This window comes from Castor canadensis, chromosome 1 (genome assembly GCF_047511655.1).
Source record: "Castor canadensis chromosome 1, mCasCan1.hap1v2, whole genome shotgun sequence".
Taxonomy (NCBI): Eukaryota; Metazoa; Chordata; class Mammalia; order Rodentia; family Castoridae; genus Castor; species Castor canadensis.
The window spans coordinates 54,014,646-54,035,496 of record NC_133386.1 but is presented as its reverse complement, the minus strand read 5'-3'; the positions used below and the strand labels follow the sequence as shown (position 1 = coordinate 54,035,496).

Genomic DNA, 20,851 nt, shown 5'->3' with positions numbered 1-20,851 from the left:
CGCACAGGGGCACACTGCTGTGGGCCACTTTGCAAGGATCCAGGCAGCTGGCTGCAGTAAGAGTAGGGCGCTTACAGCAAAGGGGTTAACGATGCACCCCGCAGAGTAGAGAGACAGATGTCAAGCAGTACCCATGGATGCTTCCAGGAGGATGGCAGTGGACGGGGTATTAGGAGTCTTAATATAGTATTTGGCTCAGGTTGCAAAACAGACCAACCTTCCCTGGTTAATTTCAGGGTTCATTCTAGGCAAAACAACAGAGCAAATGCTGACTGAGGCCTCCACTGGCAAGCCCCAGGTTCACCTCCCAAAATTCTTCTGAAAATTTGTCCTTTCAGAAGAAAAATGTTCCAACCTCAGGGCTCATCCTGAGATGATTCACTTTTCAGCAAGTATTCAATTTTTCAAAGTTATGCAAGATTAGAAGGGAGGTGGTGCAGCTTATGAAACCCAGAATACATGTGAAGGACTGTGTTATGTAGCTTACCTCTTTTTGAAAAGGGAAGTTTTAACCCCAGCTGAATCTTTCTGTGACAACACTTAAAGGCCAACTAAGGCAGAGGTGCAGAGGCATTGGCCTCTTATCATGGAGGCACAATTCCTTTAGCCTCATCCCCTATGAAAAGGAAGCCAGGATTATAGGAACAGGTATAATTGCAGTCAGATCAAAAAGATCCATCAGTACTTTTTTGCCCAACCTTTCTGCATCTACTTCTCTTTTAATGTCAGAAGGTGCCCAGGCCTCCCCTTGCTATGGATAGAGGAAAAAATTCATAATGACAAATATTTATAACAGCACCTAAATATTTTTTTAAAAAATAGTAATACATGGGCGTGTGAGATATTATTTTCCACCCAATGTTTGGAGGACAATGGCAAAGCTCTTGTGACGTTTCCTAAACCCAGAAGGGCAAAAGCTGAGACGTCGTCCTTCACTGAAGAATCTACCATCTAGTGTGTGAAAACGGGCCCGCACAGAGCTTACCCTTATAGCCTTGACATTAGAATCCTGCCGGACCACAGACATTTAGGACAAGGCAGGTGATAGCCTGGCCTTGAAACAGTACCCTAAACTGGGTGTGATAGCACAGGCTGGTCATTCCACTAGGCTGGGATTAATCGCCCAGGGAGGCTAAGGCAGGATGATGGAGAGCTCCAGGTCAGCCTGGGCTATGTAGTGAGACTGAGTTACCAAAAGTAAACAAATAAATAACCAAATAAATATGAAAGAAAGGGAGAGGGAGGGGGCAGAGTGGGTGGTAAGGGAGGGGGTGGGGGTAGGGGGGAGAAATGAACCAAGCCTTGTATGCACATATGAATAATAAAAGAAAAATGAAAAAAAAAGAAAAAAAAATAAATATGAAAGAAAAGAGAAAAAAAGGAAAGAACCAGTACCTTCCTATAAGGCCCCTCTGGAAGCCTTGCTAAATAACTGAGGATAGAGGAAGTGGAGGGGAAACGGGAGGGAACCCATTGCCACATTCAGCGTCGCTGCACTAGCTGCTCCAAGGGGCCCCTGGGGAAAACAGACAGGTGGCCCCACTCCTCTACCCGAGGACCTCAACCCCTCTTTGAGTTTTAGTATTGCCTAGAGCCTAGTGTAGAGCTGGGGACAGCTCCACCACCCCTGCAACTCCCTCACCAGACCAGGTATGTCCCAGGACCAGAACCCTGCCTGCCCCCCTGAGAGCAGTAGGTGGCTGTGAGCAGCTCAGTGCCACTTTTGCCTTTGGAAATCCTCCCAGGTGTGCTGGTTTTGGGAATGCAAACCTGTGGACAGGAGAAGCCCAAAGGACCCATCTGCTCAGACACAGGGTCACTCCAGCCCTTCGAAAAGTAGGTTTCACCTCTCTACCTGGAAATTTGTCCTCTTCCCCTGGATACCTTAGAGGGGAGTGGTAATGAAGAAACTAAACAGCAGCCTGGTCTATCCTCCAAGACAACCAGAGAGCAGACTTTGGTTGGGGTGGAGGAAGAGGCTGGTGGTCAAGGCTTCCTTTTCCAGAAGGCAAGAGGTTGCTATGTGGCTAGCAAGAGGGCAAGAGGGCACCCTGGCTAGTCAGGAATGGCACAGTTGAGTAGAGAGGTGACTGAGGGAATGTGGTGACAACTATAGGAAGGAAATGTCTTTTCCAAGAACCCAGAGCTGCTGGTAAATGGATGGAATTGGAGAACATCATTCTGAGTGAGGTTAGCCTGGCCCAAAAGACCAAAAATCGTATGTTCTCCCTCATATGTGGACATTAGCTCAAGGGCAAACACAACAAGGGGATTGGACTATGAGCACATGATAAAAGCGAGAGCACACAAGGGAGGGGTGAGGATAGGTAAGACACCTAAAAAACTAGCTAGCATTTGTTGCCCTTAACGCAGAGAAACTAAAGCAGATACCTTAAAGCAACTGAGGCCAATAGGAAAAGGGGAACAGGTACTAGAGAAAAAGTTAGATCAAAGAGAATTAACCTAGAAGGTAACACCCACGCACAAAAAATCAATGTGAGTCAATGCCCTGTATAGCTATCCTTATCTCAACCAGCAAAAACCCTTGTTCCTTCCTATTATTGCTTATACTCTCTCTACAACAAAATTAGAAATAAGGGCAAAATAGTTTCTGCTGGGTATTGAGGGGGGGAGAGGGAGGGGGCGGAGTGGGTGGTAAGGGAGGGGGTGGGGGCAGGAGGGAGAAATGAACCAAGTCTTGTATGCACATATGAATAATAAAAGAAAAATGAAAAAAAAATAAACCAAAAAAAAAAAAAAAAAAAAAAAAGAACCCAGAGCTGGAATTAGGTAAGAAAAGCAAGATCTTCCCAAAGAGCACCTCGAAAAGGGAAACTAACAGGAGAGACGCTTCAGAGCAGTGCCAGCCCAGCAGTGCGCAGTCCTGAGCAGAAGATTTTCTAGATTAGAAGCCAAATGAGTCTGGTAACTTAATTAGAATGTTTTCTTCCCTCCTTTGCACTCAGGCGCACTTGGCATCTTTTATCAGGGCCATGATTACATTATGTACCTGCAAAAGGCTTCAATAAAAGTAATGTAATTTTCTACAGTTGCAGTGATTTGCTGATTTGGTAAATGATCAGCGTCTGCTACCAATGGCACCCCCTCTGGACAAGGACCATGGCTTAACTATGGACTGTTTCTCTGCTCAGTAACATGACAGCTAGGAGAACATGCCAAGGATCAGTCCCCACCCTCCTACCTGCCCTTCCCTCCTTCTTTCCACATTTATTGCGTGCCTGCTGTGTGCTGGAGATTCCAAGACACATAGTCCCTGGCCTCCTTGAATTTCCAGTCTTGCAAGGAAACAACAAAGATGGCCCTTACCAAAAAAAGACCTAAAGCTAGTGGTTAGCTAAACCAAGAAACAATGAGCACGAGCACCCACCCACATGCAAACCAAGGAAAACAGCTCTGCACCACTCCAGCCATCGGTGATGATGGCAGCAGTCCAGTTGGAAATAGACACATTTTAATGAGCACGTTGACAAATGCTTGTTGAAGAAGTTAACACAGTCACAGACAGATGCGACTGGTAGTGGGGCCTCTGAGGTCCTCTGGTCTGGCCCTTTGACCTTGCAGAGGAGGAAACTGAGACTCAGAAGGGGCAATGGGTTCAGTGAGCCACCGAGTCTCCTGATTCTGAGCTCTCTCCATGTTGATGCATGGCCAGGGCCTTCAACAAATGCTTTTTTTTTTTGGTGGTTCTGAGGTTTGAACTCAGGGCCTCACACTTGCTAGGCAGGTGCTCTACCACTTGAGCCACTCTACCAGCCCTTTTTTGTGTTGAGTATTTTTGAAATAGGCTCTTGTGAACTATTTGTCAGGGGCTGGCTTCGAACCGAGATCATCCTGATCTATGCCTCCTGAGTAGCTAGGATTATAGGCATGAACTGGAATTAAGATACAGCCTTTACCCTTAAGTAGCTCAGAGGAGGAGAGGGAAGGCTCCATTGGAAAAGGACCTAAAGAAGTGGGCTTCCGAGCAGCAGATGAAAGAGAACCAGCTGGCTGCAGGCATGCTCAGGAGAAACGCTTTCTAACAGAAATTTGGTTCTGCCATGTTGGTGCAATGTGACCCTCCTGTAATGTCACCTTGGGTGGCCACGTCTGATAGCTAAAGCAGGATGCATGAGAGGCCAGAGCCAAGCCTGGTCTCTAGTGAGGGGCTCTTGGGCCGTGAGTGACTTCCCTCCAATCCAGCCAGCCCTTCTCCAGAGGTGAGGGGAAGCAGAAAGTGAGGATGGAAGCTGTAAAGCAGTGTGGGGAGAGTGTGGTCTTTGCAGTTGGTCAGACCTGAGGTCAAGTCCCAGCTCTGTTTGGGTCTCAGCTGGGAAACCTCTGACCTGTGGTCAATCTTCAATTTCCTTATCTATGAAATGTGGAGGATGTCATCTCTTTTACAAGGGATATTGAAACTTCATGAGGTTTAAATACCTATAGAAGCATCTAGCATAGGCAGTGCTTCTTAGTAGGCACTGAATAAACCTTAACTAAATATGAATTGTTTAAATCCATCATCACTAAAAGAAGAAAATACGAAAATTAAATGGCCTAGCAATTCCAAATGCCAGGGAGAACATGGACAAGTAGAATGCTCACGCGGTGTTGGGGAGAATGTCAAGTGAACAACTGTTTCAGAGAACAATCTGGCATGGAGAGCAATGGAAAATACACATGACTGCAATTAAATGTATACTATACTCTGCATATGCTGAGATGTGTTCAGATCAACAATGCTTTTTTTAGGTTGTTCCTAAATTGGGAACAACCCAACTGGCCATCTACATTAAAACACATTAAGTCACTATCTATAGATATAGACAACTATTCAAATGATGGAATACTATATGGCAATGAAAATGAATGAAACACAGCAATACACAGCAACATGGTGAATCTCACAATACTGAGAGAAAGAAGCAAGACACAAAAGAACATATACAATATGATCCCTTTCATATGAAGATCAACATCAGGCAAAATGACATTAGTGTTAAAGGAGGCAAACACAGAAAGCAAAGCAAAGCAATGGTTACCAGAAAAGTTAGGGGAGTGATTCCTTTTAGGGAGAAAGGGAAGGGTTCTGTAGCACCCTATACAATTTGTAGGATGCTAGTAGTGTTCTAGTTCTTGACCTGGGTGATTGTTGCACTCAAGTGTTCTCTTTATAATCATGCATTAAGCTGCACTGTTAACATAAACTGCGAACTGTCCTAAAAAAGAATTTTAAAAAACCCTAAAAACAATCCTACAAACTCTTCTGTAGTTTTATGCATGCATGTTATACTTCTAGGTAAAAAGTGGGAAAAAAGTATATACTGAAGGAGACAAGATTACCTTCCTCATAGATACAGGACAAATAAAAAGCATGTCATATAAAATTGCTTAAGTGCTATTGTTACCTGTTGGAAAAGCTGAGAGACTGAAGGTCAGTTAACTATTCTTTCTTAGAAAGAATCCTCCAAGTCATCTAACATTCTCATCTTCTGAGTATGTCTTGAATGCAGAAGTTAAGCAATAGTGACATACAAATTGTGACCTGGCCAGTTTAAATATTAATATACAATAATTGCGAAAAAGTAGAGGGGGGCTAACTTAAAACATCTACGGGCAAACTAGTTTTTAACTTTGAAGAAAGAAATGCTATTCTAATTATTCACCTGGGGATTAATTTTAAAAAATTTATTGATAACATCAAGTGAATGAGGGAAGGGATTCAAAATGGCTGTCTCTTTCAGCCTGAACTCCTCTGGAGTGCTTTTTGCCAGTGGCCTTCCTCAGCGTGATTCTCTACATAGCAGGCAAAGGAACTTTGGTGTTACCTAATCTGAATGTTGACAGGCGTGAGGGATGATGTGGCTCTGAGCGCACCAATCTGCCTCTCTCTGCTGCTGTCCACTGGAGAAAGACCAGCCCGTGTCGGTCACAGCCTTACTCCTTCCTAGGTCCCACAAATGTCACATGAACCCTGATGGTCATAGTTGTCATGATAACCCACTCCCTCTTCAATGACATACTTCTACGGCACAAGTGAAAAGCAGGGGCCCGGGTCACCTTTTTACTGGTTGACAACATTGCCTCAAGCTCCAAGGGGAGTTTCACTCTGCACAGACAGCAGCAAGGCCTGACCCAAAGTGGCTGAATTCGGTTAATTCCCTAAACAGGCCAGTGCCCCAGGGGTTGTGTTTACTTACGGAATTACTCACTTGGCTTTATTATTCCATTTCCAATGTACAGACTTTATAAGTCATTTTAAATGATGCATTTGAGAAGTGGAATTGCACAAGGACTTGGAGTGCTGTGTGAACGTGTGAGGTTCAGGTGTTATGCTTTATGAAATAACTTGAGTGTGGAGGCCTTGACGCTTCCTCCTCACATATGTCTCACTTGTGATTCTGTCATCCATTTTGGTGGCTTCAGCAACCTAGAAATGAGCGCAAGAGGGCACAGAGATGTGACATGCAAGTAATGTGAGCTAATCTAGGGAGGGGAAGAGTGAGGGTGTGTCCTGTGGCGAAGAGCCACCCTCTGAGCAGGGCCATCCAACTGACAACCAGAGGCGCTTTTAGGCCCAACTTCTTGAACACCATTTCTTAGGGGTAGGCAGAGAAGGGATTGCAAAGCTTGTCCCACTAACCCCTCTAGGACCCTTATTCTGATAGGCCACCAAGAAGAGTTCTGCCAGGACCCGAACCAAGAGAAAAGTTTAAGAAAAGCTTTCTTCTAAGACAGGGCAACCATGGCTGATGAAGGCACTCGAACCCAGATCCTCTACCTCCGTGATGCCTCTGGTTGCTCCACTTGGCACACTGACAGCGATGTGCAGACCTCAGAGGCTTGCAGCTTGCTAGCTTGAGGCGTTTGAACTGTTGGGCACGTGAGACGTGCGCACTTGGCCAGACTTCATTTCTCACCTGTCATTTTCCCGTTTCACAGGTGTACCCTTTCCAGGTGTGGTTGTGGGAGGGGCAATAATCAGATTTAAAGCCCCTTGAGTCTCAAATTACACCTGTGAGGGCTTTAGTCTCAGACTGTTCCAGACTTCGCACCTTAGGGCACAGGCCACGTTGCTCGGGGAGATGCCCTGTCTTCTAAAGACTAATGAATGGTTCCATATGGCCTCTACTTCTAAGTGCCGCATCAATACCGTAAAGTAATTTGTATTAAAGATGCCAATAACTAGGCACTTTAATTAGATTTTTCTCACGAGTGAGCACAGACACATACTCACATCACAAGTTTTCTCAAAATAAGATATGGAATGGCTGGACCACTTACAAAGCTAGATGCTATCTGTTTAAGAGGCCAGTCCAACCACAGCATTGCATTAATTCCAACTTCAACCCTTCTCATCTCCACATTTTTAAAATGTGGCCACACACTTCGGTCTTCCTTCCTTCAATTGGCAAATCATAACCTATAAAGAGTGAAGTCTGGACCCTGTGTCTTCAAGGACCTAAGTAAAAACCAGTGCTGGGTACAATGGTACATACCTGTAATCCCAGCACTTCAGAGGCTAAAGCAGGAAGATGTCGAGTTTGAGGCCAGCCTGGGCTACAAAGTGAGTTGTAGGCGAGAGTAGGCTACATAGTGAGACCCTGTTTCAAAGGGGAAAAAAAAAAAGATAAAAACAAGAAGTACTTGGATTTCAGATACTCAGTTTTAAATAGACACTTGTTTTTATATTTTCAAACTTCTATTTCTTTAAACCTACTAGGCACATCTATTTTGTGTGCCTGACTTTACTTTTTATTTCTAACTGTCCTGTTTTTTTCCCCTCCCGTGGGGGGAGGGGTGTGGGACTGGGGTTTGAACTCAGGGCCTCACACTTGCTAGGCAGGTGTTCTACCATTTGAGCCACTCTGCAGCCCTGTTTTTGCCCTGGCTGGCTTCGAACTATGATCCTCCTGATCTCTGCCTCCTAAATAGCTAGGATTACAGGTATGAGCCACCAGCGCCAAGCTTCTAGCTGCTCTTATTTGGAACTTTTTTTTTTTAATATATACTGGGGCTTGAACTCAGGGCCTACACCTTGAGTCACTCCACCAGCCTTTTTTTTTTTTTGTGAAGGATTTGTTCAAGACTGGCTTCCAACTTCAATCTTCCTGATCTCTGCCTCCTGAGGAGCTAGGATTATAGGTGTGAGTCACTAGCACCTGGATTAAATATTTGGAAGTTTGTTTCCTTATTTGTTTTGTGTTTTCTGACCACAAGCTTTTGCTCCTGAATATTTATATATAGGAATTCTTCGGGGCTAAGGTTCAAGACACTCCTCTAGAGTAGACAGATTTGTGTTTTCTTCTGATCATTACTCAGAGCACCAAAAACTGGGACTCATGAAATCACTTTATAATCAAATGGTATCACCAACTGGAGTCAGATCTTGCATGTAGACCACACCATAGTTCCAAATGTCTGGGAAGAGTATCTTCAACACCAGCACCAAGACAAGACACACTTTTCCGGGGTCCTCTTCTGCAAAGGTTAACTTCACATTCATCCTTACGCTGCCCTCTGGAGTTCCACTTTTTTTTTTTAAAGGAACTTTTATTTTTGGGGGGGTACTGGGGTTGTGAACTCAGGTCATCACATTCGCTAGGCAGGTTCTCTACCTCTCAAGCCGCTCCACTTGGAACTGGAGTTCCACTTTTATGAAAGGTTCTTATTTCTCTGATCTTAGACAAGCCCAGGATTTCTCTTGTGCCTTAGATCCTGCACTCTGGTCAGTGGAAGCGCAGAACAGTATGGCTTGACAGACTTTCCAGATGCTTGTTCACTTTCCAGGCATCCCACCTTAGCTTTTGTTTTGTTTTGTTTCTGTAGTTTGCTTTTTCATCAGCTCAATGATTTTTTTTTCTTGGCAGCACTAGGATTTTGAACTCAGAGCATGTGCTTGCCATTTGAACGAAGTCTCCAGCTCTCAATGATTCATTTTTTAAATTTTTTAAAAAAGTACTATTCAAAATGACCCAAACAATGTATGTACATGTGAATAAATGAATAAAAAAAAGAAAAAGGAAAAAAAGTACTATTCAGATTTAGGGTTTTATTTATTAATCAAGCTTAGTTTTCCTCAATAGGTTTGTTCTGGGCATTTACTCCATCCTATTAAATTGAAGTACTTTAAAAACAAGGTTAGCTAGTCAGTTGCTAAGTTTCTCAAGGGCTTCTGTGTCTTTGTCTTATTTTGTTTGAGTTAGGGTCTTGCTAGTAGCCCAGGCTGGCCTAGAACCTGAGATCCTCCTGCCTCAACACACCTGGCTCCTGCTTTCACTTCTAATTCAGAACAAATTTTCCACCTCAGAATGTAAGATAGTGGCTGAGGGGAGTAGGTAAGGGTGATGGTATGGTGGTCGAGTGGCTCACAGAAAGAAGGGAGGAGGGAGGGAGGGAGGGAGGGAGAGAAAGGAGAGAGAGGACAGAAGGAAGGATTGGTAACATTTACTGTGGCATAAATATACCCACAGTGCTCTATTCCAAACTACAAGCGCAGTTGTCTCTCAGGAACTGGAATGTGCCAACTGCAGCCTGCCAGTGTAGAGCAGCGGGTATAGAGTGGCTAAGTAATGCCCAGAGATCAGGCAGGAAGCATCAATGGAAGAGGGCCTGAGGACGCGGAGGGAAGCTATGGAGCACAGACTAGCTAACAGTGGCCATGTGACCTCAGGGTGCCAGTGTTACCAGATCTTCCATTTCTTTTAGGAGCTGGCTGTCTAGATTTCAGGTGAAATCTCTTCCCTTTTTAAATGCTGGCAACAAACTAAAAGGCTTTATAACACCCGAGAGAGCCAGCACTGGTGGCTCATGCCTGTAATCCTAACTACTCAAAGCTAGCCTGGACAAATAATTCTCAAGACTCTATATCGAAAAACACTATCACAAAAAATAGGCCTGGTGGAGTGGCTCAAGGTGAAGGCCGAGTTCAAGCCCCAGCACCGCAAAAAAACCAAAAAACAAAAACAACTCCCCGCCCCCAAAAAAATCCCAAACACCTGAGAGAGCCACAGAACAACCTTGAGGGGGCAGTTTTGGCCAGTTAGCCCCCAGCTTTGGACAGCTGTGGAAGGAAGTGCCCAGGCCCTTTTCTCAAGGTCAAATGGCTGGAGCAGAGCTCCTTTTCTCTAGGCCCTACGTTGGGGAAGCACAGCAGAGTTGTGGGAGGAAGACAGACCATGGATTCAGAGACTTCAGTTCAAATTCCAGGCCTGCCTGGAGAACTAAGGCAAAACTCCTGTAAAATGATAGGGATGGTTCCTGCCAGGGCAGGCTATTTTAGAGATAAACTGAAAAGTTTTGGTGTAGACCTGCTCCCTTGAATGTAGTCAGTCACATTTCTCATTCTTAGCAGGAGCCAATTAGTGTTCAGGGCAAGCACTGGTGTGTACCACAGAGCAACCTCTTATCAGGGGCCTCTACTTCCCATCTTTGTTTCATCCGGCAGACATTTTTTTTTTCAAATGTTTGGGGTTTTTTTTGTTTGTTTTTGGTGGTACTGGGGTTTGATCTCAGGGCTTCACACTTGCATAGCAGGCACTCTACCACTTGAGCCACACTTCCAGTCCATTTTGCTCTGATTCTTTCGGAGATGGGGTTTTGCAAACTATTTGCCCAGGGTGATCTTGAACTGCAATCCTTCTGAGCTCAACCTCCCAAGTAGCTAGAACAGGTGAGCCACCAGTGCCCAATTGAGATCCTGAATTCTCCATCCACATGTCAGTTAGGACTGTTGAACTTACCTCATATATCCTCTGTGAGGCTTAAACGCTGCAAATGCTCAGGCCAGAGCCTGGGACATATTAACTGACAAATAAAGGTTAGCTGTCATTATCTCATAATACTAGAGAATTCTTCCCAACTTCTCACCTGCCCAATTCCATCTTGGGTAATTATTTCCCATTTTTAGGTTCCCTGATCCCTCCAAGGGATCCATGGGACAGTCCCTGTTACAACCTGGGGTAGAATTCCCGGGCATGTTGTGCCTGCTGGTGGCAAAAGGGAAGAGAGCAGACAGGAGCCGTAGATTCTCCTGGAGAGGGTGGTGATGAAACCTGACTGGAATGATGCCCCAGAGGACAAGCCAGAGCTCACTATGTACTTGGTACACAGTGTTCAACGAAGAACTTTTCCATGCGTCTGGCTTGACGAGGAGAGGGGAAGCAAAGAAATGAACTAATGAGCTTGGGGAGCTTCTAGACCTGCATATTGGGGACCATTCTTCCTTTCCAGTTGGGTTGCATTATCTGTTGAGATAACATAGAAACTAATCCAAGAGGAAACCGCGCTTTGCTGAGATGCAGTGTGTACAGGCCTTAGAATTTGGGCTCTGGGGTAGGAAGGAGACCTAGCAGACCAAGGTGCAAAAGACTTTGGTTAGCACACAGGAAGAGTGGTGACCACTCAGAGGGTGAGCCTAGCACCTACCACCAACCCCTCACAACTGGGCATTTAAAATGGCAAGTTTACTTAGCTTATTCAGGTAAAGTTTTTGTTCCTCCAGTGACTGAATTTACAAAATGGAGTAGACAATCAGCACCTTAAATTATTCGTAGAAATAATTAGGATGTAAAGCTTACAAGAAGCAGGGAAGGTTTTGACCAAAAGTGCTACCTCAAAAGGCAACACTGGCATTCTTTTTCAGACTACAGCCATAATATACTCAACTTTCTTCAAATAATAAAGTTTAGAGGGGGTAAAAAAGGTGGTGGGGAGTGCAGTGCAGATATTCTCTCTGCTTCCTGGCTGCCATATATGAGCTGCTCTGCTCCACCCCGCCCTCTGTCATGATGGATGGAAACCACTTGGGCAACCATGCACAATGAAGTATTGCACAAGAGCCATGACCCCCCTCATGCTAAAGAACTTCATAGAATAAATTCGATATGTATTAGTTAACTGCAGATCTGAAATTTAGGATAAAATTTAGTATAAATTTGGCATGATTTTTGAGAAAAGGTCTTGAACAAGACTGTCCACAGAAACAGCCATGGCTATCTCCTGGAGAGGATCTGAATGTCTTGCTACTCAGGAATCTGAGGAGCTGGTCCTTGGTCAACGGGACATTATCATCAAACATCTACACAGAAGTCTTTTGGGACTTCTCTATTTCCATGAGATTCTGAAATTCCTTCCAGACTTTTGGTCTTCTGGGAAGATTCCCTTGTTTTCTTACCAGTCATTTGGGTGTGAAAGAAAGTCTTCAAGGACGCTGCTCAGTTTGGAAATCTTCTCTCTCCAGAGCTAGTTTCAAAATCTGATGGATTCATTTCAAAAATAAAACATGCTTCTCCTTTAAAAAAAAAAAAAGTGGTGGGAAAAAAATGAAGGACCAAGCTGACCTCCAAGGGAAAGCAAAGGCAATTTCAGACAAAAAGGAGTCAGTCGCTGAGACTCAGTCTCAGCCCACAAAGTTTTGCCCACAGGGGCAAATTACAAGGGTAAATTCTTTGGGTGACAATGGACATTTACAAAGCTAAATATTTGTAGTTACCTCCATCTTAAATTTTTTGGTCTCCAACTCTTTTGACACTTACCCAATACTGTATGTATGATCTCTTGATTTGTTTTGCACCGTTTTCAAACTCTTGAAATACGTAACTTTTAAATATGCCCACAAAGACTCAGGTCTTTGAGGTAAATGAGTTTATCCTGTGCCTGGTCCACATGCCTGACTAGGAGGGTCATATAGTTCTCAATGAATCTGATATAGCTTTTAACTCCCATATTTGGGGGGAATGCCCTTGGGATATGAATTCTGTAAATGAACACTCAACATTGTTTCCAGTGAAAATCTAATGGCTGACAGCCCAGCTAGGATAAACACATTCTTTTTACTTTTGCAGGTTTGCATTCTAATGACAACGGATTGCTTAGATTTACAGAACAAGCATGGCTTTCTTTTTATAGCGTGTTATAAGTGTTTTAGAAACAGTAAGTGAAAATTCTTTGAGTTTTATGTGCATGCTATGCAAAGCCCTGGGTGACCTAGTCTACTGATTGTAGTTGCAAAGCTGAATAAAGACTCCGAGGAATAAGCTCTTGGCACCCATCCCTCCCCCTACATCTAGAGGCACTTAAACCTGAGCTGCGGTCCTACTTCACCGTCCACTCTGTCAGGCTGTAAAGCAAATTAAAATTCGGGGCTTCTGAGCGAAGATGGCCCATAAGAAGAGGGGAGGATCCTCAGGCAGCGAAGCGACCCCAGGGAGTGGTTTCACCTCACTTCCGCAGACTTCCCTTTCTAAGCGTAGCAGAAGCGCATTTGCACGTGGGCAGGGCCTTGTGCCCTAAAACCTGAACACGTGAACTGGAGACATTCGGAGCGAGGGCACAGACCACGGAGCGCTGAGTGCCAGCAGCAGGGTGTGAGCGCCTGTATAGGTGTACGTGAGATCTGCTCCGGAATGGCTGGCAGCAGGGCCCGGCCCGGAGCGGCCGCCAGGTCAAGGACAAGCAGACGGCTTTGTTCCCTGAATGTGAATGCCGGTGCCTAACCGGAGGCAAAAAAAAAAGCAGCGTCCCGCGGCGGGCGCCCTTCATCTGCTTGGCATTTTGGGCAGCGCTCGAAATTCACAATCAGGCTCCCCGGCCCCAGCCGCCACCAAGTCTCAGTGCGCACGGGAGGAGCCAGCTTCGTCGCCTTGGAAGGCAGCTCTGGGGGAGGCCGCAGCGCGGGCCCCGCCGCGTCTCTCCGCCAACGCGGGCGGCCCCACGCGCCCGCCACTCGGCCGCGCCGCCAGCTCCACATTCCATTTAAAAATAACACCCACGTGCGCTGGTAAACAAGCGCGCGCGGCACCCGAGCCGCGCGGCCAAGGCGGGCCTGTGCGGCGCGCGCCCGCCCTCCTCCCGCACGTGTCAGCCGGCTCCGCCCACACAGCTCCAGCGCGGCTCAGGCCCCGCCCCCTCGGTGGACCGCGCCCCGCCTCCAACCCCGAGCTTGCCGCTCCGGGCCCTAGTGTCCGCTGTTCTGCTAGGCGCACCCCGCAGAGCGCTAAGTTTCCTCCCCGACGCCTGCTCTCCGTGGTGGAACCCGCCGCCCCAGGTCCGCTCTCAGCCTCCCCTCCCTTGTCCTCTCACGTCCCGCTTTTTCGTCCTCCCGGCGTCAGCGCGCGAAGAACTGCCTTGTGGAGCGCCCTCTTTCTCTCTTCTCCCTCCCCTCCTTCCATCGAATTTTACTCGATTGTTTATTATTTGGTTGGGGGCGGGGGCGGGGGGGGCGTCTGGGGCCTGGAGACTGGTGGCTGCGGCCAGTCAGCGAGCGGCGTGGCTTGACGAGTAAGCGGCGCAGCGAATGGCGACGCGGCGCAGAGCTCTAGGGTCACGCGCGTGTGGAGACAATGACATCATCTGTTTGTACGCGTCGAACTAGCTTGGTGCAGGGGCGGGGCCTGGCGTCACTTGAGTGACGGGCCTTGCGCAAAGCCCGGAGCCCGGAGTCGGCAGGGTAGGCGGACACCCGCCTATACTCCACGGCTGGACCTTTTTGTGTATCGGGTTGTTGTGGAGCCTACTTCTACTTAAAATGTCTTTAGCGACTTAGAAGAATTTTATTTTTTTAAAAAAATATCTTTATGAGCCAAAGTGGATAGACTTTTGGTGTGCACGTCGCATGTGGTCCATTTTGAAAGCACAAATGAATCGCTTGGGGACACGAATGGGATAAGAACTCGAGAAAAGACTCTTTTAAACCTAAAGGCACCTCTTTTAAAAGCCAGGCATGCAGTTAGCTGTTTTGCTGTCATTTCAAATGAGAATAAAATTGCTCCCCACTTTCAGTTGTTAGGAACCTGCTCTTGCATTTCGGACTAGGGAAAAATGCGCTTTTCTAGTTACACTTCTCCCCGGTTTGGCATGAAATCCATGAAAAGTCAAACGACTTTGGTCCAACGTTCCAGGCAAGGGACTCAGTGCACACCTTTTGGTGCCTGATCCAATCTGAGGGCATCAGTGTATCGAAGTCCTGCAGGCACCAATATCTTCGCGGGTCAGTGTTTCCACGCCGAGGTAACCCTTGCCATCTGCGGTCAGCATCTTATCTCGGGTGTTACCAGGTGTCGGGTTTTAATGAGGGATCGGGTATCAGGGCGGGCCCAGAGCGCGACGGGCGGCCGCGCAGGCCTGGGACTCCGGGTCCCAGGCACCCGTCCCGAGTAGGGGAGGCCAGGAGACTGCACTTCGTGAAGTGTTCGGGGCTTTGCGCTCCTCCCTGTTTCCTGCTCCTGGGCCAGAGCCGCGCTTTGTTGTCGTTGAGGCTACTGGGAGGGAGGGGGAATCCGGCCGGGACTGCTGCGGGAGTCGGCCGAGACCTGACCCGCGGCGCGCGCCTTAACACCCACGCCCGCAGCCCCGCGGCGCCGAGCCGCGCAGGCGCGCGCGAGCACACACGCGCACTCACACACGCACGCACACCAGCACACCCGGCCCCCGCCCCAGCCCTCCCCTGGGCGGGGACCCGCCCGCCTGCCCGCCGTCAGCCTAGGTTGAGGCTCCCTGCGTGTGTCTATAACTTTGTGCTGCTGCCGCGGCCGCCCTGCTCGTGGAAGGGAGGAGGAGGAATGTGGAAGAAGGCGGCGCGCAGGCTGACAGGAGGTTCCTCGGGCGGGCTGCGGCGGCGGCCGGAGCGCTTCTCCTTCGCCGGGGTTGCGCGCCCCCTCTTCGCCGTACCCCGGGCCCGTGCGGGATTGTGCGTCCTCCCGCCTCGTCCCTGAAGGGAAGGAACCGAGGTAGGCGCCGGAGCTGTTAAGCGGGGCGGCCGCCTTCCCAGTGACTCCGGATCTGCTTCCGAGCTGGGCCAGGCGCTTCCCTTTTCCCTCCCCGTGACTCGGTGTGCGCGCCCCCCTTTTTCTCCCGCTAGTGTTTTTAAAGGACTTGAGGGAAGGGGGAAACTGTCAAGATGGCAGCAGCGGGAGCAAGGAGGTGATGAACGTGCTGGTCCGGGTTTTCTGGCAGCCCGGGAGACTTGGCGCTTCCCGACCTGTTGGAAGATTTATGTCCTGACTTGCTTCCACCACCTCCCGCCCCCCGTTCTTGACTGGGAAGGGGACGGAGGGCGCAACGCCCTCCAGAAAATAAACCACACAACCCCCAAAGTGGTCATTCCTGCAGGGCTCGACCTTTTGCGAACACCCGCCAGGCTGCTTGCTCCCTTTTCGTCTCTTTCTTTTTTTGGAAGTGACAAGGACCCGTCTGCCCCCAGGTCCCTGTTCGCCCTCCTGGTTCTCGGGCGAAGAGGGGGAGAAGGAAGCTGCCCGTGCCATTCCCGGGCTCGAGCCACTGGGCTGGGAGGAGAGTGCAGGGGGGAGTAGTGGAGGCGGCAGGCCCGAGGAAAGGGAGAAGAGCCGAAGACGCCACTGACTTTGGCGGAGGTGTCGCGGGAGGTACTTGAGCGGGCTGGAGCGAAACATAAACAAACGCACGCCCGCCCTCCGACCACGGCTTGGCTGCGCCAGTTCGGGCCGCTGCCCACTTTAAAGGCGCGGCCGCCCCTCCCCCTTCCTCCCCGCCCAGCCACCTAGCGCAGGAGAGACCTGCAGATCTGGCGGCGGCCGCGGGGGAGGGGGCTGCCCCGCGCGAGGCCGTCGATTCGCTCGCGTCTCCCCAGCGGGCCTGGCCAGGGGGCGGCGTCTGTAGCGCCAGGTTCGCGGGACGCACGTTCCCAGGTCTGCCTATTCCTGGGAGGCGGGCGCGGTGCAATCGCAAGGCGGCGGCGGGCGAGGACTCGCGGAGCACTGGGCTCCAGCCCGGGATAACCAACTCTCTCTTCGTGCTTCTCCAGGCGGCAGCAGCGGCACCCCGGAGCCGAAGCCCGAGCCTTCGCGGCGCCCCCGTCCCTCCCCCGCCGCACCCCGCCCGGGAGCGAGAGGAGAGCGCGAGAGCCCGAGCCGCGGGCGGCGGGCAGGCGGCGAAGATGGCAGAGGCACCGGCCTCTCCGACCCCCCTCTCTCCGCTCGAAGTGGAGCTGGACCCGGAGTTCGAGCCTCAGAGCCGGCCACGCTCTTGTACGTGGCCCCTGCAGAGGCCGGAGCTCCAGGCGAGCCCGGCCAAGCCCTCGGGGGAGACGGCAGCCGACTCCATGATCCCTGAGGAGGAGGACGATGAAGACGACGAGGACAGTGGCGGTAGAGCCAGCTCGGCCATGGCGATCGGCGACGGCGGGACCGGCACGATGGGCCCCGGGCTGCTTCTGGAGGATTCGGCCCGGTTGCTGGTTCCGGGAGGGCAGGACCTCGGGTCCGGGCCAGCTCCCGCGGCAGGCGCGCTGAGCGGGGGCACGCAGACACCACTGCAGCCTCAGCAGCCACTGCCACCGCCGCAGCCCGGGGCGGCTGGGGCCTCTGGGCAGCCGAGGAAATGCTCCTCACGGCGGAACGCCTGGGGAAACCTGTCCTACGCCGACCTGATCACCCGCGCCATCCAGAGCTCCCCGGACAAACGGCTCACTTTGTCCCAGATCTACGAGTGGATGGTGCGCTGTGTGCCCTACTTCAAGGATAAGGGTGACAGCAATAGCTCTGCTGGCTGGAAGGTGCGTACCCACCTGGGGCTGGTGGCCAGATCCGCCCGGCCTCCTGCGCAGCGCCAGTCGTGCCTTGGATCCTTTCGATCCAGCCTACTTGTGGGCGCTGGGAGAGGGTTGGCAGGGGAGCCTCCATTGTGAGGCTTTGGGGGGGTTCTTTTTCACCCCTGGAGTGGAGAAGAGAACCCTAGGGAAGCCCTAGGGAAACCTTGGGTAAGGAACACTTGGGCAAGGGACACTGACGAGGGAAGGACAGATGGATAGGAGTGTATTTGCTGGATTACCGGACAGCAGCGAGGAGGTAGGTCCGCGGCCAACTTTGGAGTAGAGTTCACTCCAAAGTGTGGTGCTGGGAGGACAGTGGGTGGAGTGACTGGGCATGTCGGGGGCGTGTTTGGGACTTCGTGCAGGGGGAGGATGTGTGGTTTCCAGTTTGTCGCAACAGCGTGGTGCTAGCTAGCTGAATGAGAACCCTTGGGTTCAAGTTTTGGGCTTGTGGGTGTTAACTCACCCAGGCACATGGATCACATTTTTCTAGCAATAATTGCATACCTTTTCTGCTTCACTCTTGTGTTGATCCCTTTATTCTTCAGAGATGTTCCAGTAACCCTGCCCCTCCACCCATACTCCCCTCTAACCTCTGAAATGTTCTGGGGCATGGAACGGGCCAGCCTTGGCACCCAAACGTGGACTGGCTACACGGGCTGTCCTGTTAGAAGCGACATCAAGTGTTGGGGGACTTAGGGCCTGCACTTTGCCTAGGTGATTGGAAGAGAGTTTTGATTTCAGGGCTGGGCCAGGTCATAAGGGCTTCTACCTATAAAAGAACCTGTAGAGAGACTCTACTGTTCTTTTCAGCCTCTGGGGGCACGGGACACTGGTAGGGAAAGAGGTGTGGAAAGGCCTATGATGTAATGACTTCCTGCAGTTGGGCATCTGAAGAGATTAACTCCTTTGCCCCTGCTGGGCTGCTGATATCCAGAGCTGTGCTCTTCCCAGGCACCTCCCTGGCACTTTCTCCCAAGATAGGAATGTGTCAGAATCACCAGAAGAGAGTCCTGAAGGACTAGAGCTACACATCACTCATCAGTTGCTCCTGTTTGAAATTTAGTTATTTTTTTCAGTTGCTCCTATTCGCAATTTAGTTATTTTTTTTTCAGTTGCTCTTGTTTGCAATTTAGTTATTTATCTTTTAAAGGAAAGAGGTATTTGCTTCATCCTTCTGTCTCTTCTTCCTTCATTGTCATAGGGGAGCCTTGTGTCTTTTTCTAGGTGTATAAAATAATAGTTCACTCACTGGAATTGGATTACTGGAGAATTGGATTGAAGCAGTGAAGAGCCTGTATATAAAAAAGATAAATAATTTAGGAAACACTTTAATTTTCTTTTAGAATGCCTTGCAAACAAAAGTGCTTGCTTTTTTTAAAATAAATGCCTAGTGTTGGAGAGTGCATGTTTAGATACTTTCACAGCAAGATGTATGCTTTGATATCAGTCCACAAATCTGTCTCACTTTCAGATGATGCCAGTGCTGGCATTATGAATCTTATATCTGATCTGATTTTATTGCTTTCCAAAGGAATCCCACTTGTGTGATCTGAGGGCTGCCCACAGAATGGATGAGAGTTTGGTTTCAAAATATTGCTATGTGATAGCTTTTTTTGTGTGTGTTGGACTAGGTTTTGAATTCAGGGCCTTTGCCACTCAAGCACATCATCTCCATCTCTTTTTGCTTTATTTTTCAGATAGGGTCTCAAGCTTTTTGCCTATGCTGGTCTTAGACCAAGATTCTCCTGCCTGTCCTCCCAGGTTGCTAGAATTACAGGTGTGAATGCTTGCTGCTTTTTTTTTTTTTTTTTTTGATCTGTGCTGGCCTCAAACTTTGACCCTTTTATCTTTGCTTCTCATGTAGCTGGGATTATAGATGTGAGCCACTGAGCTTGGCATGTGATAGCTTTTAAACTGGGTTTCCAAGAGAATGGTTAATGTCAGTGAACAGTATTAGGAAGGGGTGAGTGTGTAGCATCTGAGAAAATGAATTTGGGGGTTTGGAATAGTTTTCAAATTTCTCACACTTGTAATTAAGTCCTGCATGTTTGAATTTGGTGCAGAGTTGAAAGTTACCTAACTTTTAGGTTAAAAAGTTAACATAGGGGGTTCACCTTTATTACAGTTTTTAAAATTGCAAAAGTAATTCCACAAGTAACGTTTCTTGTGTTTATAGTTAAGATGATAGCACTTTTATAAGTTTGATTTTTTTTTTTTTTTATGTTTATATGAGAAAGTGATGTTACCCAAAGTAGCCATGCATTGAGCCTGGGCTATATTTTTATATAGCTGGAGGATTAAAATACAAATTTGAAGGCCTAGTCATTGTTGGTTTTATATCATAGCCATTTTGTGTGTGTGTGTGTGTGTCTAATGCTTTTTCTTCCCCTACTATAATTTCTCTTCAAGTAGAACTTTATGAAACATTGCAAATTGAAATTCTCAAGATTTAATATGTTTAATACATGGCACATATTTAAAGATTATATTTTTACTTTAAAATATTTTGCCATTTCCATTTTTGAATATCATGTGGCAACTAATCCTCGAAGACAAAAGGGGTATAATTTAGTTGGAGTTCTTGTAAGATGACCATCAAAAGATGGAACCATGCATTAACTTCCAAATCTTTGATGATGGGGAAGGCCCTTTGAAACTGGGACTGGTTTCATATTCTGATTATGACTAATAGCCAGTGTTTTTTTATGTTGGTGGTTTAGTGGAGGTGGAAGAAGAGGGAAAAGGGAGAGGTCAGGAACTAATTGTGACCCATTGCCATGCATCCAAGTCGAGGAGTTGATTCCCATCACGATTAGTCATTTTGGAAGCATGCATATGCACTTAAAGCCACACTATTTTCATTCTGCATTAGGATTTTTAACTTCTAAAAATGTCTGCAATTCAAGTTAACCTCTCATAGACATTAGGGATATAAGGCACATATGTCAGGTCAAGGCCTTTTTTTGTAGTTTTGGGCCAGGGCATTATGAGATCCTATAACCAGAATTACCACTCAAAGCTCACAGAATAAAAAAGGCCTTGGAGATTGGAATTTAAATCAGTGGTTTTCAGTCCTGCTTGCGTATTAGAATTACCTAGGAACTTTTGAAAAATGCCAGTACCTAGAAAATCTGATTCAGTTGGGCTCATGTTTTGCTTATGAATGTTTTTTGTCTTTTTGTTTTAAAGTTCCTCAGGTGATCTTAATGTATAGCCAGGATGAAGTTTACTGACCAGGTTCAACCCTCGTATTTTGTTGGTGAAGAGCGCAATTCTTTAAGAAGT

General features: G+C 48.1%; 1 protein-coding gene across 3 annotated transcripts in view; it reads left to right on the top strand.

Moving 5' to 3' along the window:
- The first annotated feature begins 15,456 nt into the window (after nucleotides 1-15,456).
- Foxo3 (forkhead box O3) overlaps nucleotides 15,457-20,851 on the top strand; it is a 122,970-nt gene continuing 117,575 nt past the window's right edge. Inside the window, exons 1-2 of one of the 3 annotated variants that reach the window (XM_020186063.2) lie at nucleotides 15,457-15,725; nucleotides 16,778-17,527. In XM_020186063.2, the coding sequence (XP_020041652.1) occupies nucleotides 16,910-17,527 (618 nt within the window). In that variant the 5' untranslated portion in view covers nucleotides 15,457-15,725; nucleotides 16,778-16,909. The other 2 variants (XM_074077222.1, XM_074077227.1) reach the window with 2 other exon arrangements.